The 18,754-nt window shown below is 34.1% G+C and overlaps 1 protein-coding gene across 1 annotated transcript; it reads left to right on the top strand.

Moving 5' to 3' along the window:
- Nucleotides 1-6,140: 6,140 nt before the first annotated feature.
- On the top strand, nt 6,141-18,547 carry LOC145667876 (uncharacterized). Its single transcript, XM_081735308.1, has 5 exons — nt 6,141-6,149; nt 9,306-9,547; nt 13,809-13,998; nt 15,714-15,897; nt 17,551-18,547. The coding sequence occupies exons 1-5, from the start codon at nt 6,141-6,143 to the stop codon at nt 18,078-18,080; spliced, it is 1,155 nt and encodes a 384-aa protein (XP_081591434.1). The 3' UTR covers nt 18,081-18,547.
- Nucleotides 18,548-18,754: the final 207 nt, after the last annotated feature.

Raw genomic sequence — 18,754 nt, 5'->3', positions numbered from 1 at the left:
TATCTCATAGCCTTGGTGCTGAAACGAAAGCCAAACGGGGCGATATAGAACCAAATATTCTATTTCGTTGCAATTTGAAACTACTTTTTAATTCAAGGTCTATGGAGTGAATAAAATGAAAGAAAATGGAACACCAAATTGTGATTACTCGCAAAAAGGCTTGAAGGATAATTGACACACGCAAAAAATTAAAAAATAAAAAAATCCTATCATTGCATTTACATTACGCAAGATCAAACATTGCGAAACGAGTTTCACCACAGTTGCCTCCAGCTGTTTTCAGTCACGTGCTTTGTTAAGTGGAAACAAAGAGAATTTTCTGCAACCTCCAGGAAAGCAAGTAAAATCCATTCTGCCGTCACGTGACAGCGTATTGATCGTGACGTCATCAGCGTCGACAAGACGTCGCGGCGCAAGAGTACGTCGGTGACCCCTCTCTCTGCAGTCCGCCCGGGTGCACCCGGCAGTGTGGTATCGTGTTGAGTGCGTTCCTGTGAAACGAAAAACTGTGAACAATTCAACATGAGTCAGACTATACGGAAAAAACTGCCTTATCTGTGTGTTTAAGGCGGGGAAGGGGGAAGTTGGTACTTACTCCTTATCTGGTTTGAACCAGGCTTCAGCCTATATATTCTTGTGGTTTTAACTTACCTGTCAGTGTGTAAGTGACTGGTGAGCGGATAGGCATAGGAATAACAAGGAGGGGAACTTCTTCAACACAAAGGAGGGTTGGGTGTTGTATGGGTGAGTGTAATACATTCTTTAATTTCTCTTTTCATTTAATGTTTTAAGTTTAAATCAAAAGGAAATTAAGAAGTTCAATCATATGTAATAACATGTTGTCAGATTCTTTCTTCAATTGACTGTAGCTTGTAATTGAATGATAGCTTATTGCGAGAAAAAAAAATATTTGTTTCTTTTTATTTTTCTTGTGTTTAAATTCACGATATGGTAGGATAAAAAAAATCATTAACCATTTCATGATTATTTGATGAAACTGGGTCGCAGTGTATCGGAAGTAGAGCGTTGTCAAGTGATGTTACCACGCAAGCACAAAAATGAGTTGGCGTGAACGCAAGTAGAAGGGGAGGCGGCATTACGAAAAAAAAAAAAAAAAAAAAACTTGGTGTTAAAATTTGCTGTACGCTTCTCCAGGATAAAAAAAAAATTATTATATTGAGCAGATTTCTTTTTAGTTTCAAATAAATCTCAAAACATTGTTTATCCTTCTATGAAAAGACGCAGTTATTGTTTTAATTTTTAAACAGCCACCTACCTCGTGAGGGAAAAAAATCTCGCGTAGGTTAGGTAGACTCGCATCGCACTTCTTGTAGTTTTTAATTAAGTTTATTTTAATGTTACGGCCGCTAAAAAGTATTAGTTAGTTGAAATAAAGACAAAATGAACGTAGTGGTAACCATGTACTTACGTTTTTGTTTATCACGGGCGTTTCCAAAACTACAGAGAGGCCCAAAAGTAGGTATACTGTCCCGTACTGATCGGTCATGACATTTTATATCATTTACTTATTGTTATCCATAGAGGTATTGACTTAGTTTCCTCCTTATCTGTTCTTACCTTAAGCTCGGATCAAACTAAAGCAAATAAATTCATAAAATTATCTTAAAATTAATTAATTAATTAAAATGTCATACTTCATCAATGCTGGTCTGTACAGCTCACAGATGACGAGAAGAACCCTAAAACAGGAGCAACGGGGAAAGGTCAATGACACGATCAAGTCCATTTTCGGTTTTTGAGGTGTGGTCTATACTTAGATGTCGTCTGCTACTCCGGGTAGTTATCTGTGTGCTATTCCGTGATGTCATTTGAAACCCCCGTGCGATAAATGGGCGAGCCCATACCTACGTCACACTACTTCTGCTAGGGTTCTTCTCGTCATGTGAACTGTACACCTACTTTTGGGCCACCCTATATATTAAACGTGGTTTATAGTTCAGTGGCGGCTTTTAAGGGGGCGACTGTAACTAATAGTTTTATACTTTATGAAATAAATTAAAATTAAGAAATTGACAAATCGTTTAATTTCAGAAAGCAATTCACGAAATGAATATTGGAACTTAAAAACAAACTTTGAAAATGCTTTTGAAAATAATACTATTTATTTCTACAGTGTGGATGCAAAAATAATGGATAATAGAATTTCAACTGTTGTTCAGGGAAGAGCAAACATCGCTAGACTGAGAAAAGTTTATTCTTCAGTGGGGAAAATAATCTATCCCTGTGTCAAGTCCCCCACCTCTCGTTATTCACCGCAACGATGGAAGAAACTAGTTATAGCTATAAAAGTTAGGAAGTACTATTGTATATAGGAATCTATGGTTTACCCGGGTATGGAGAAGTATTGCGAATCCGAATTACTAAGTACATATAAATTTTTGACTGTGCGGGAGAAAGTGTCAGAAATTGGTGAAAATGAGATAAGTCAAAATTGGCGATCTATGTGTCATGCTCCACCTCTGGCTAACTTGGTATAAGTCAATTCTAAACGTGAGTTGAATAATCGCGTCTTGATACTGTTAATATAAGTGATTCATACTTATGCTTGGTAAAATAAAAAGTCGCCTCCTGTTTTTTACACACTGTTTCTCTTGCGCAGTCTAGAATTTGTAACAGTGCTTTTGGGGAAAAAGGAAGACGGAGTGTTAGAAGAACTTAGAAGATGCATTATGAATATTAGCTATTTTCTAATCATTTATTCATTTTGTATTTAGTTTGAAGACTTTAAGAGCGTAACCTAATCCGAACTACAAATTATGTTTTTCACTTTTGTGGAAGTTACTTTCTCTTATTCTTTTTTGTTATCTTTTTTTTTTTTTAAAAAAAAAAAAGAGAATCATCTGGATAACATTACAATATTCAAATAAAAAAAATAAATGATTAAATTTTAGGGGCGGGAACGGGAAGGCAAAAAATATAAAATCAAATTTAAAGTTGGACATTTTTGATAGAGCAAAATTATATTAAAAATGTGTGATCTAAGTGCAATTTAATTTAATTTCAATATATTTAACAATGACCAATAAAGCACTTCTTTGTTATTGACTTCACCATTAGTTATATAATTATATTCTAATTCTGTATTTATAAAATTGTATGTAACTATAAACCAGCCATTTTTCTTTGTAAAGGAAGGGTAAAGAAAGGAAGTTTAAAATCTGTTATTGCGTAGTAGATTGACCTTCGACGCGAAAGTGGCGTTTTGCCAATACAACGCCTATTTCCGCTGTCTTTAGCATACACAAAAAGAGTAAAATGCAAACCAGCAAAGAGAAAGTAAGAAAATTCGTAGAGTTTACAAGGTACAAAGCGATATTAAAATCGTCATTGTGAAGAAAGAAAGAAAGACATTTAAAATACATTTTGAGGGGACCAGTGGTACGTGTTGTAAAAAACTGAACTGTATGTTGGGTGAAGCGAAGTATTTATTGCGTGTTTACAGGTCGTCGAACTTTCTGTTTAGGTTTAATGCACGGTTTAAGCACGTAGTTGGCGCTGTCAGGTTTTCAAGCAATGTTGACTTAAAATCAGTGCCAGGTCATTGTAACTAGAGAAAAAAAAAATTCTTACTCCTGATGCAATTAAAGGAATTACTGAATGTAAAACTAGCAAAATGATAATGAAGTCTGAGACGAATATTTGTCTCATTTGGTTTGGTACTTTGTAATAATATAATAATAATAATAATAATAATAATAATAATAATAATAATAATAATAATAATAATAATAATAATAATAATAATAATAATAATAATAATAATAGTCTATTTTAGTTAACTGTATTCCGCAGTTCTTCGAAAATCAGCCTCGCATGAAAACAAGAGCTTGCTCCGATAATCTAATGTAATAATTCCAAACTAAAACATTTCAAGATAAAATGTGAAAGTAAATGTATTGTAATGAAAAACTTCCAACTTCTACTACCTTAAAAGTTTTAGAATACATGTGCCATTTTTATCGTTCACCAGTGGCGTACGCAAGGGGTCCAGATTTTGACGATATAATTCCTGTAGAATACATGTGCCATTTTTATCGTTCACCAGTGGCGTACGCAAGGGGTCCAGATTTTGACGATATAATTCCTGACATCAAGATAAGACAAAAAGTATAGACTAACGTGGGCGCATAAATGATTCCTTTCGCAGTTAAGGTGGATCACTAGGTGTTCTCGGTGCTATACTAAACGCTGCTTGAATAGTGCGGCGGTGCCAGACAGTGTCAAGTTTTTACTAATGCCAGATAATAAAGGGAGTAATCATGGAATTCTGCTTGGATACTTAATGGAGAAATTAGTTTTCGACTTTTTCCACAATCTCGCTTCTCGAACTGCAACGCTAGAATCAAGGATTTTTTTTTTTTTTGTGACTACTACAGTAAACATACAAATTTGGCAACAACACATTATGGGGTTATGCGCAAGTTTCGTCTCAAAATCTATTTCCTTAAATGTAAATTAATATTTAAATAAAATGTAAAACATAACACGAGAAACGGTCAAACAATATATCTATTTCATAATAAGATCGTTAGTTTAAAATACTTTACACATACAAATAAACATTTCATAAAACGCACTTCTTCTAAGAGCACTTCTAGTAAGATCTAACAGTAAGTGCCATCAATATTTTCTTTTATTTGTTACATTTTTCGATATCAGGAGACACAACCAAATGAATCAGTGACTTGTGCTGTAGCTTAAACATTACTCTATCTTAAAGTACAATATTTATAATATATAACGTTTCATTGCGCAGCAGTTAAGGGAATAAGCTAAAATATGTACTGACTTCCGGGTGATGATCCACCTTAAATGCTGTCGAAAACATGAAACAATGAATTTTAAAGGCCTATAGCTCCAAAATTATGGAACCTACCGTAGTCAGGTCAAGACTTCACTTAGGAACTAGTATGTGCCCATCCAAGAATCCGTTTCAGAATTCTAAGATACTCACGCAAGTTCGGCTACGGGCATATACAATAATTTGAAGTACTCACTTTGTCAGTGGACAGTCTTGATCCCTCTCGGGGAAAATCTTAAATTACATTAAAACTTAAAATAATAATTTTGATCGAATTACAATGACCACATTCAGGGGCGGATCCAGGACGGACTTCTGGGGGGGCGGGGGGTTGTAATACTGCTATTTAGAGCTACTTTTAAGAGCTCCAAACTCTGGGATGTTTTATTTATATACATAAAATAAGTTTCCTCTTCTGGGGGGGGGGCGATCGCCCCCTTGGATCCGCCATTGACCACATTTCGGTGTTTCTGTTAAACTATTTTTACAATAGTATTTCTACTAAAACTTTTTTGTATAAGCATAATATCATTAAGTGTTATTAATTATGATTTTTAATATACGGTTTTAAACTCTGCGACTAATAATGCCAGGAGAGCAATACCTTTGTTCACTTGGCCGACAGTTAGACACATACAGGTAATCTAAATAACTTTATGCACGAATTAGTACGCACCCTTCACAGTTTATAAGTTTAAATATATCGATAGTTAAAAGAAGAAAAATGTTCGATAAGAACACAAATAATATCTTTGGTAATAATATAAAAGCGAATTAGTTAATGCATATAATTTCGACGTTTTTGATATCAGTTTTTCTGGCTGTAGTAGCTTTGTATTTTCATCTTGCCCCATTTAAAATCACTTATAACTAATGATGTACAGAGGACACTCGCGATTTTTGTATATATCGGGTGTATCAAAAGTTAGGTGCCATAAGCCAAATCGGTTACGAGTAAAGGGTACGTAAATATTGAAAGAAAATGAAATGAAATATTTGAGTTTTACGTCCCGCGGTTATGCTAAAGGAGACGGTGATTATGAGAAATGAATGAAATGGTGGAATGAAGAAAGTGGGAGGAAACGGGAGAACCCCGAGAAAACCCACGCACACGGTGTTTGTCCTCCACAAGGTTCACTTGGCGGGGGCTGGGATCGACCCCGGGATCCCAAGTACCGGAGGTGAACGCTCTACCACTGAGCCACCGCGGCCCCGTAAATATTGAAAGACAGGAAAGTTCTTGGAAATAGGTAGTTTTCCGTCTAAAATTGTGAAATTTTCCATATCCCACCAGCCAGTTGGGCTTCACATTGGTAAGATGCCTATGGTAAGTGAAATATTTTAACGTCCCATGATTATGCCCTTTAGGCTAAGGCAGATGAATGATGAAGACAATTGAATGATGATGGAAGATTTGGTGGAATGATAATGTGAAAGGAACCGAGAGTACTCCTGGAAAACCCACGGACCCGATGTTGTCCACCTCAAACTTACTTAGCCGCGGATTGAATCAGGGATCCCACTCACCAGAGGTGAGCGCTCTACCACTGAGCCACCATGCTCCCCCTTATGTTAAATGAAAAAGCAACGTTGCCAGTTCAGCAGACTGTTGTTCTCTTGGAACATCGCCATACCAACAATACAACTTTGTTAGAAAGCTGATTTGAGGTATATGTTCCCCCTTACTTAATAATATATACAAATTAACAGTGTCATTTTTGCGTACCCATACGTTGCGTTTGAATTCTGTGCTTACTGGAAATATTGCTTTTTCAATTAACTTGTATCGACTTACCAGTGTAGAGCGCAAACGACTGGTAAATTTTTAAAAATCCGCCATTTTAGATTGGAAACCGTCTGTTTTCAACAACTTTTCTCTCTTTCAATTTTGTCGTACCTTTACCCAGACTTTTGATACACCCGGTATATATTTTAATCTGGTAAATGTTTATCTTGTTGAGCGGGAGCTTAAAATCAAGAAATTTTATTGAGCATACAAATAAAACCGTCTGTTCATTATGAGCTGTATTTACACAGATCTAATACGATAAAAGTGCGGAAAAGTTTAAATTGTCTTGGAGAATACAATGCTGTTTGTTTAATTAATTGATCGAATAATGCGCCAAAAGATGTTTGCGTAGCTAAACAAGAATATAACCACGACGTATTTTATGAACAAATGTGCTATCTATGTAGAGTGGCGCTGCAGAAGTGGTTACTATTGATTTTCTTTAAGTGTTACGCGCAATGCCAAGGTCAGTGCTTTTCCACTCAACTTTCCCATCCGCAGTATCATTTCCCTAAATTATGCCTCATGATAAATTGAACATTTAATCTTCCTCGTAGGTAACAGAGAGATAAAAGGCAACATAATACGATGTCATTTTTGTGATTGTAGTTCAGGTGCGGACGTAAAAGACAGTTAAACTAAATATTTATTCTGATCCTCTGAATACTATAAAAAAACAGATTTAAATGCGGTATAGATTTTAATAAACATTCTGAGTTCATGATTAGGTATTTTATTCTTCTTTCTTTTTTAAATATAGCTTCTCGTTTTTAACGTTTCAATTTTCAACGCTTGAGTGTGAAAAAAGAGAGGGGAAGTACGAATTTCTCATGAGCATAAAAAAAGTTCACTGGTTTTAAAATGTATCAATCAGAACGTAGATGTAGATTTTTTAAATTTTTTTCAGTGGGTGCTTATGCTTCGTTACTTAAGGGTCTTCACTACAGCGAAATTAAACTACCGCTAATTGTAGAGTTTTTCTGTAATATCTTCAAAACAAATAAAAAATAGTCGAAAAGCAGAAATTTAGTGAACTAGATAATACGATTTTGCATGTGATACCGTTATCACAACTCATCTATCTGCTTTCGATTTGCAACTGTAGAAAGATTTAGCCTTTTTTTTTTTTTTTCGGTTTCTGTAAATAGCGGGATACCAAAAGCGGATAGGTGAATTGTGGTAAAGGTATCACATGTAAAATCGTATTGTCTAGTTAACTACGTTTCTGCTTTTGGAATATTATATATATATATATATATTAATTTGTTTTGAAGATATTACAGAAAAACTCTAAAATCAGCGGTAGTTTAATTTCGCTGTAGTGAAGACCCTTAAGATAAATTGGTCTCGTATCTTTGATTTTTTTTCTTTATGACAGATCCGATAGCGCTGTAGTTTCCAAACTAGAGGACGTGAAAGCATATCAAAGTGATGCACGCTACTCAAATATAATGAACTGTGAAATTATATTTAAACTTGTATTCAGCAAAACACACGCTGAACACCCAGATCTTATTTTTCCAATACAAATATGTTTAGCAATGGCCGAAGGAAAGGCACAAAATTATTTAAATAATTCTGCATATTTAAAAATCAGTGTGTAAAATACTGAAATAACAATGCAAAGAGCTGACGAAGAATTTCGCTGGATTGATTGTTTTCACAATTCTAATATTGAATCGTGTAATTACATTATATTTATTGGCAAAGCTCACATTAGATAATTTTTTATTTTATTTTATTTTATTTTATTTTATTTTAATAGCATGGAAGTATAATTTCGAAGTTAGTTCCAATCCAAAAATCAAATGGATGCTGAGAGAGCACCCGTTAAAAATCTCCAATGACTGCTTGGGCTTAGGAGAACCCAGATATTCGGCACCTATGCATCAGAATATGTTACTTCAACAATTTGCTCAAAATCTGTTATAGTAAATTATTGTGTGTAAATTAATATTAATTAATTTATTTTTTGCCTTAAAGTTAAAATTCCCGTTAAGTTACGGCGTTGATCTTTACAACTTGAACAAAACACACACTTGTAATGTAATTCATTGTATTTGCTCCAATTTTCAGTATAGGCCTATGTATCAGATAATGCCATCAATTTATGGCAAATATTTTGAATAAATTTGTATGAAACTACTACTTTTTTTTCAAAATTTGAAGAAAATCATATTAAAGAGTGGATTAATTTGCCATCTAATAGATATTTTAAAATACAGGAGCGTACGAAAAATTTCATCGAGAAAGGTTAACCTCCCAAATTCATATCATCAGAATTTTTGTATACCTATTTTAGTATGATAAATGTGTATTTCTTCATGTCTTGTTGAAGGGGAAGGAGTCAATCAGGAAATCCCTGTTTGCGTACGCTAATGCTTGTAAGTAATAAAATATTTTGCATAAAACGCCGTCTAACTATTGGTATAATAATAAGTTCCATTTCACCCATTTTTTCCTTCTGTGTTCTTTACGTTTCGTACTTAACAGAAAAATGTACGTAGTTTTAAAACAATATAGTTCACATTATTGTATGTATTATTGACTAAATTATCTCTCTTATTTGATTTCACAGATCGAGAGAAGCTTACAGAATCTTCGCTGCCGCCTCAACAGCCAAGTTGCTGCGGTGAGGCCCAAGGGTATGTGCCCACGGTTGGTCGGTGGGGCAATGAGTGGCCAAGTTGACTCGCGACTCTCAACTCGGATGGTGCGGATAAAGGTCCGCGACGACCCTCGCCCAACGGAGCCCGGCTGAGGGAGGCTATATGGCCCCTCGGCCGTCCACTACCATTCCCAGCATGGGATAGCCAAAAACCTGCACTGCACTTCCAATGTGTGGAACAGTATGAAGAACTCGCCTCAAGCGTGGAGTTGCAAGTTCAGCAGCTGCTGCAGGCGCACCACTACAACACAGTGGGGAATTTTGTGAAGTAAGTCAAATATTAGTATTATCACTACATTAGCTGTCTTTTAATGTGGTATAATGATTCATAATCCATCATTTGATGAATGATTCAGGATTTGGCATAGTGTGGCTTCTGTGAAAAGCTTGAATCTCATTACAAGTAGTTATCCGTATAATAATTGTCGAAAGAAAAACATAACAATAACAAAATAATATCAAGGTTCTTGAGACTGTTAACACTTTCAATCCTGGAGTTATTTAAATTGACAAAGTCCTGTGTCCTGGAGACAATAAGGGTTATTTTTAAAAATCGTATCTTTTTAAGTTTTTACTTTAAACGGTTGAAACTTTCAGAAATAAACGAAAATGTACCAATCTACTAGAATATACCAGTTTCGGAACAAGAGCTATTTGAAAAATCATTGCAAACAATAACTTTGTTTATTGCAATGTAATAATACTAAAGTTTATGAATGATAATGATATACCTTCTTTAGTTCTCTTTCTACAATGACTGAAAGGCATTCTTGGATCAGATTCGCCAATAGATAATTTACAAAGCACTCAAAATTACTTTCTCAAATAAAAGAGTGTACAAAATTCATTTTTGGTTGGTATTTTAAATTTTAAATGGACGTGTCGTTCCGGAACTAGAGCAGGATTGAAAGTGTTAACAGGTATGAGGAGAGTAGAAACACGCTACAAAGAAATCGGGTTTTATTCTACAATATATGGAACAGAACATAGGTCTACTGACATTTGTGAAATCACTTTCAAAACTACTTTCTGATTAATTGTTCACTGAATTTCTGGTAGTCGTAGTCTTGTATCAATAAAGTGAGCTTAGGATATGGTAAGGATGTACTTTCTTTCCTTGTTTGTGAACAGATTGCCTGGATGTTTATTTGTAAATAAATAAAATAATAAGATAGGTATATTCTTCCTTTAACTTGATCTGTTCTTGTAAGTGTCCACCTTAATATGTAAATACGTCAGTGTTCCCATATGAAAGTAGACTGAAATAGTGTGATGTCACATCCTTCTCGTTGCCATGGTGATCATAATTTTATTTTCTAAACAAGTAGCCTAAATACCTAAAGAACCTATGTGCAAAACGAAAACGGTGATGAAATATTTCGGAACTGCAAACATTAGAGTGAAAGAAATACTTGTTTCTTTTTAAACATTTCTAATGAATGAAACTGAAAAACAGAGTAGAAAAGGTAATTAGAAAAGAAATATATTAAATAATGTTACGTGCATGACAAGCATTGAAACTGAAATCAGCGAGTTCACATGTCCTGTGAAATTTTCTCTGATGTATACCTTGAGAATTTCTATATTTTCAGGTTAAATTTAACCTTAAAATGTACTCACTCTGTTCACAATCAGATATTAACTTGAAATAATTCCGGAAAATTTTTGATTCAATAATATAAATATCATATACTATTGCAAGTTTTAACAGGATTATTGTTTAACAGTTGTTTAAAATATATACTGAACCATTAATAATTGGATGTCTTATTATTGTACTTTTTCTAAATGCTTTTTTTTTTTTTTTTTTTTTAATGTTGATAGAGAATATAAGAAAAGATGTTACCTCTATCCACTGATGGTCTGGATTGAATATTTCTAAAGGCTAGTCTTTTCTTTCTTTTGTAATGTATTCTTAGAAATAATATTGTGCACTCCCATTATAAACAGTAGACATTAGAAGTGTAAATGCCCCAACAGAATTAACATTATTCTAAAAGACTTTTTAAAAAAGCATATATTTTTACAGCTTTCTCTTTGCCGACAGCTTGCCAATCTACACGTTAAGGAGTTTATACTGCGTATAATTGCTTCTTATGGTGGATTACATAATAATTGTGCTTACATTAACTATTCGATTTCTGCCTTATTACTTAGGGATGTAGAGCTTTTCGAAATAAGCTCTTTAGCTCCATTAACTTCACGCGTTTGTATAGAAAAAAACATGGCGATCATCATGGTAACGGGAAGGAAATGACATCACTATTCCAGTCTATTAAGAATCGTATAGATAAATTAGACAAGTAACATATCAACTGTTTTTTTTTTGGGGGGGGGGGGGGCTCTTCTTTACAAGTAAGGGCACGACATCTTTTTTGTAGTAGATAAAACTCGTTTTATCTCAAATAACCATTTCCTTAATGGAAGCAATCTCCGAAAATTTGGTCAGTTAATCAGAAAAAATAAATAAGTAAATAAATAAAATTACATAAATAATAAATTTGTTTTTAATGTGAGAAAATGTTGAAAAAATTGTTTTAAACTAACAATTTTCAATTATTCTGCCTACTAAACATAGAAATAATTTAATTTGTTGGACAAACTCTGCCTTGTTTCCACATTTTTTTCCTCTGTAAGAATCACCTCTACAATTTTCTGGTTCGTTCGTAATAAGTTTAGGTACAATGGAAGTTGTGATATATGTTCTACTACCATCTTATAGCACAAGATATATCGAATCAAAATAAAATCTTTAACAATTTAATGTTATCTAATAAATTTAATAAGAGACATTAGAACTAAGTTTTATTCAGTTTACCCAAAATTCGTATTTATTGCTTTGTAGATTGTTAAAAAGATTCAGTGAGTATAATTTTAAAACTTATAATATATTGGACAATCTATCAATATTCTGGTATTTGCCTTGTATCTTATTAAATGGAAACATACAAAGTAGAAAGAAACCTAGCTCATGGTAAAAATGTATAATAGCACACTAGAGAATTTTGTACTATCTTGATGGATGTTGATCAACAAAGGCTTGAAACAGATATAGTCTTTTTAAGTTTTGGTACATAATGCAAATTACTAGTGTTATATTTTACAAATTACTACTGTTATATTTTTCAAATCATATTAACTGTTAATACAGATTGTTTGTTACTAGCTTCAGTACTAGCTTTTTTTAAGATACATACAAATACTTATATTGCAAAATAGAAAAGAAGTATAACACTGCAAATAAATTATAACTGTTGAACTATTTCACAGTATAATAATAATAATAATAATAATAATAATAATAATAATAATAATAATAATAATAATAATAATAATAATAATAATAATAATAATCTAATATACAGTTCTTCCTTTCCAACTTTGAGAAAAATAATTAAAACATGCTGCAGCTGAGACATGACATTTAATTTTCTTCAGCATCTCGTCCATGGAAATTTAATTCTGATGATATACAAATCAACTCGTTTCTATAATATGTTTTTAGTTTCCTATCAGCAACATAAAATTTGCGTTGCTCTAATTTAATCGCAATAGCTGTTACTAGTATCATTGGAATAAATAATACTCAAATATATGATATTATGGTCATTAAATAATATTAATACTATTAATATCCTTATTGTGAAAGCAATACTCCTCAGTCTGTTGGTCACACTCCTAATAGCTCAGTTAAGGTAATAGTTGCTGCTAATTACCAACAGATGTTGCTACTATGCAGACAATTCGCAGGCGGTTTGCGGAACACCTAATTAATTCTAAGTCAGTTCACTCGATTAATCACAGAACCGTTGTTAAATTATTTGAATGACGCCATTGGGATGAAGGTTTCTTCACGATCTATTTCCTGGACAATTGTTACTCTGCAGTGCTTATTTTATTTCGTCACACCATCTTATATAAAGAGATTTTCTGTGCCACTTCGTGTCTTTTTGATAATTTCTTCCTAGATTTCGTGTGGTCACGTTACCACTTCATTGCCTTTATTTCCCCGGTGATATGTCTCCATTATCAAGAGAGATGTGTGCTATGAATAAACCGGGACGATAGGGAAAGTTATTTCATGGATCACGAAAGTGACTGATATTATGGTGACAATATAGGTACTGAACAGGCAAACATGATACAAAATGAAATGATGAACTGTAAAAGAAAGTAATCCTTAAATAGACATCAAGGAACAAGAAGAGATCTAGGAAAAAGTAGTTTAAGGTGGTATGACGAAATCAAGAAGCACGGCGGAGCATGAAAATAAATTTACGAAAACAGATAACAGTGGAAGAGAGTTGGGAGAATTGAATTGAACAGGGGATTGACAATAGTTGATAATTACTATAAATATTGTTAAAATAGTTAAACAATTGCAATTTATCGCGGTATTTTATGTACTTATTGCATTGCGTAATTTACGGGGCAGAGCAAGAGCTGTAGCCACATAAATGGAATCGAAATTACTGAATATTAAACACCTTAGAATATAGAGAATTTAATTTATTATTGTGTAATTTCAGGTTTTATGACAAATTCCAAGAATGTGGAGAAGGAAACTTGGAGCAGTTTTTCCGAGAATACCAACCTCCGATCTCCGCGGAACACTACACATGTGTTGGATTAGGCATTGAGCTGCTTAAGAGGCTGGAAAATCTGGAACCTCAATTTCCAGGGCTAACTGGTCATATGTACTTGGTTTCGTGTGAGGAGGTAATTTTCTCCACTACTGATACTCAATATTTGTACAAAAAAAGTTCATATCAGTATTTACAAATGTATTACTTGAAGACTCAATCATTAAGTTAAGTTATCATTAAGTAATAATTAATAATGTAGAAAGTTCAAAGAACTACCTTTTTCCAATATTAAGTGTAAATATTCTGACTGATAATGGATCCAGTACCTACGTACCTAAATATTTGTTTTTGAGTGTGCTTTTTTAAAAGGTCATGGTGAGTTGATAGTGTTGCCACATAGGATGCTTCAACACGATTGTCTAAATCTTTGAGTTTTACGTCCCACGATTATGCCGAGCAGTCTAATGGAGACGGTGAGGATGAGAAATGAATGAAATGGTGGAATGAAGAAAGTACAGCGAAACGGGAGAATCCCGTGGAAACCCCCACACACGGCGTTTGTCCCCACGAAGTTTACTTCGCGCGAGCTGGAGGATTGTCCAGTTAGAACAGGGAACATAGTTGGAAGCGCGATAGAACATCTGTGGGAATCGTGTCAATCAACTTATTAATGATATGAGTCAAATTCTGTTTTTTTTCTTCATTTCCTATTCCAAAAACTAAACAGTACCTATCCTTTTTTCTCTTTTAAACAATTAAGTGCATAAAAAATGCTGGTAGAACATAGTCTAGTGATAATACGAAATAATTTACGTAATTATCGCTATTATTTTTTAATAATATATAGTATGATCAAGGGAGGAACTAAACCATATTTTGCCGCTTTATCCAGTGTAAAGCAGGATTGAAGCCCATTTTATCTAAAGCGTAAAGGCCTTTATAGCCCCCTTCCCCCTTGGATCCACGCCTGTATATATATAAAATATAGGGTACGTCAAAATATGTGTACACACTTTGAACCGTCATAGAAAATTTATGTTCCGTTCTACAAGGTTCAATTGCTGGAAATGGAAAGCTTAAAGTCCAATTTGAAGCACAAATGTACTTTCTCACGCAAATGTGATTACTGTTCAAAATGGCGGCCTTCAGTATCAATACCTTTTTGAGTACGAGTCATCACTGCTTCCGTACATCGTACCAACGTGTCCAGTGGAATTTCTGCGCAACCACCTGAATCTCATTCCAAAGTGTGTCTAAGTTACGTGGTTTATGTTTGTACACCTCATCTTTGAACCGCAGCAACATTCTCAAACTTCCAATACCACTTAATTACCTGCTTCGCGCTTTAAAGTTCAAACGTACGTCCGCCATCTTGCAGTTACTTCCTTGCCACTAACTGGGTTGAGTAGCTAGGGCGACAATTCTGCTGCTACCTATTGAAGAAAGATAACATTACTTTCTCCCAGAAATTCAACCTTGTAGCACGGGAAATAGTTTTTATGACTGTTCAAAGTATGTATACATTTTTCTGACACACCATGTATGTATCTTATTGCCTTGCTAGGAACACTAAATTAAATAACGTAATGCATCAGTGCTGCTTCTGTCATTCCCCCCATGAAATAATATTATGAATATTTTAATTTCAATTTTATCAGTGATATATTACATCACCACTTCGTGCAATTTGTTTACATTCCCCCATACTTTTTTCTTTTCTTACGAAGCCATAAGTAACTCAATTTCGGACCAGAAGTAGGATTAGTTGTAACAGTAATTTAGTTCAAAGAAAGACTTAGCTTTAGTTGATTTCATCTCAATAATCTAATAATAACTATTTTATTTTAGATGATTGAAAATTTGGAAAATTACACGAGTGCTGAACCACCGACACTGACAGCAGAAAAGGAACACGTTTTGGTTGCATTGAAATTGCAAATAGGTGCCCGTTCCGGAGTGTTGCTGTTGGATCCAGGTTATCATATTGCACGAGTGGTTACGGTGATGAAGGATGGACAGTATCCTCACACAGGTAAATAACGCTAGCTCAATAATCTTTGGAATACTATTTTTGTAAATATATCTTCCGAAACTGCTTTTGGAGATAAGCAGAGTTTACTTAATATATCCGGTACTACCACACAGATTCATCCACTATAGAGAATCTTGTAATGTAGGGTGATCATGCGCATTATTGTAATTATTGGCAAAGCTACCATACATTAACGTGGAGTAGGTTCTAAAATATAACTTGTAATGAATAATGCATGAGTCATTAGCAGGGCTTGAAAAATCCACTCGTCTGCTCGCCAGTGGCAAGTTCTTCTTTACATTTGGCGAGGAAAGTCCGATCAGTCAAAAATATGTTTTATTCCTCACTACAAAGTAATATTGCAATGCACCATCACCACTAATAAACTAAATAATAAAAAAATGTATTGATATGTTTACTGTGTCGCAAAGTGATTTTAGTTTATTTGTATAAACACGTGGTCTGGCTAGTACTTGCAAGCAAGATTTCTCAAGCCCTGGACATCGGATACATAACATAAAGCGTCTAATGATGTTCTGAATTCGACAAATTTTTCTTGTGCAAAATTTTAATGTATTTTAGCATGTCTTTTTCATATTTGAACTATCATTAACATGATCGGTAATGTTCATCGTATGACAGCTCTCGTTAAAAGATCACATTTATCATATAATCTCATGATCGTGTTAGAATTTTTAATGAACTTTATGCAGTTTTAACACAGTACACAAGTAAACATCTTACATCTTTCTGTTTTTAAAGCAATACCTTTAGGAAGTGAGTTATTTTTTCTTTTCTCCCAAACCAAACATAATTTGATTTCTTACGTCTTATGTTTTCATGTTACACTATAGTTATCATCACCTTCTATAATATAGCTATGAATATTCTTGTATTACATAATGTGAAAAGACATGGTAGAAGGCACCTCGAATGTAGCACCATCATATTTGTATTAATACCGAACGATTGGTTCAAAAATTAGATTTGTACTTAGCACTGTAAATGAGTACGGGTTAAATGAAAGAAAACTAAAGGAATTCAAGACCTAATTGGTAATATGCATAAATAAATCAAACCACAAACACGCTGAAGGCAGTAAATCGCAAGAGACCTTATGTGGACTTGTCAATGAAATATAGCGAGGGAGTCATCATCATCATCATTATAAGTATTCTGTCATTAATGGCAGATCACTTGCCGCAACTGAGAAGCTTCCATGCAGCATGGTCTTGCGCTAACTTCTTCATCTTCACGTACATTTCCCTGTTTTGATCGTCCATTAATTATAGTCTCCTTTGCTTCCTCCCTCTTTCCTGCCACCATACCCTCTAGCATGTCCCTCATGATATAGTTCCTTCTTAGGTAATGTTCCAATCAGTTTCTCTTCCTCTTAATAATGTCTAAAATTGTTCTTTTCTCCCCTATCATTTCTAACACCCTCTCATTCGTTTTCAGCTCGACCCAGCTAATTTTATCCATTCTTCTCCACATCCACATTTCGAAAGCTTCCAATTGTTTTTCACTGAAAAGAGTGAGGAAGAATACTAGTTAGGTTGTGTGTTAGTAATCTATATTGAATGGTATTTATAAATATTTGTTTGAAGTTGTTGTTGAAAAAATTGTAAAATGGTTTTAAATTTTCTTTATCAGGTTGGTTTACGCAGATGGATGAGCCTCAGAGAAAGAAGGAATACCAATATTCTCTTGATACAAAGGAGCGCTACGTGATGTGGCATATCAAAGAGACTAGAGGAAGCGTTACGTCAACAGCTGTCAGCTTGGTTTATGTTGAACGACCTTTCATAACACCCGTTGACTGTGCCGAACGACGGAACTTGATCTATAATTTCAAAAGTCTTTTGTCTCGTGATACCAAAGGTCACTTGGTAGCAGGTCTTTACTTTCCGCTTAACACAGTTTCCAAAGGTAGATTTACTTTATTCTACGAAGGCACAGGAGGGCGTCAGCAACAATGCAAAATACCATTCCAGTATTTTCTAGAAGATCCAACCATTGAACAAGAAGCAGCAATAGAGATTTGTAGTCAGCAGCTTGGTTTCGATCAGCTCGAATTCCGCGCACTGCTCGTTAAGTTGGTAACTATCATGGAAGACGAGGCGTTCATAGCGCAAGTACTTGATCTGAATAACAGAATTAATCAGATAGCAGCTGATAATTAAATTCCCCATCTCCACATGTACTAACAGATACATACACACACACATACGTATTTGCATAACACAGTCGCTTCCTACTAACAATCACAACAGCACTTGAACACTGCTGTCACTTTGCGGTCCGGTGTAGGAAGTCACCGATACACCTCAAATCGTATTACATAAAATGCACTAATCAACACTAACATAAATTATCCTAGATATGAAATGCACTATCAAATCTTCAATTTTTTATTTGAGTTATGTATCTTAGTAGTATTATGGTTTGAGTAAATACCACATTCTGTTTTGGATTTTATTCTGTTAAACAACTTTTGTAATTTATATGTAATTATGTTAATAGAAGCATCATTTTAATTGTAAAAATACGTTATATTTGTGATGGTTACTTTAAATGATTGTTTTATTTTCATGAATTATGTTCTTAAAATGTACAATTTTGATTTTAATGAATAAATCATACAGCTGAATCAGTGTTTTATTGTCAAATGAACTATAACGTACTTCATATGTTACGTGCTGGGAAGTCAAGTAATTTCGTCACTTCCGGCGATAATTAAAGTTGGTTTTCCACTTCTAAAGCTTATTGTGCTATTAGGTGAAGAAAGACATAGGTCATGTACAATTTAGTTTCCTGTTATACATTTCTTAGTTTTGAAAAAATCTTCGAGCTATTT

The sequence above is a fragment of the Thermobia domestica genome, chromosome 13, assembly GCF_964235325.1.
Source record: "Thermobia domestica chromosome 13, izTheDome1.hap1.1, whole genome shotgun sequence".
Lineage (NCBI taxonomy): Eukaryota > Metazoa > Arthropoda > Insecta > Zygentoma > Lepismatidae > Thermobia > Thermobia domestica.
This window is presented reverse-complemented; position numbering and strand designations above follow the sequence as displayed.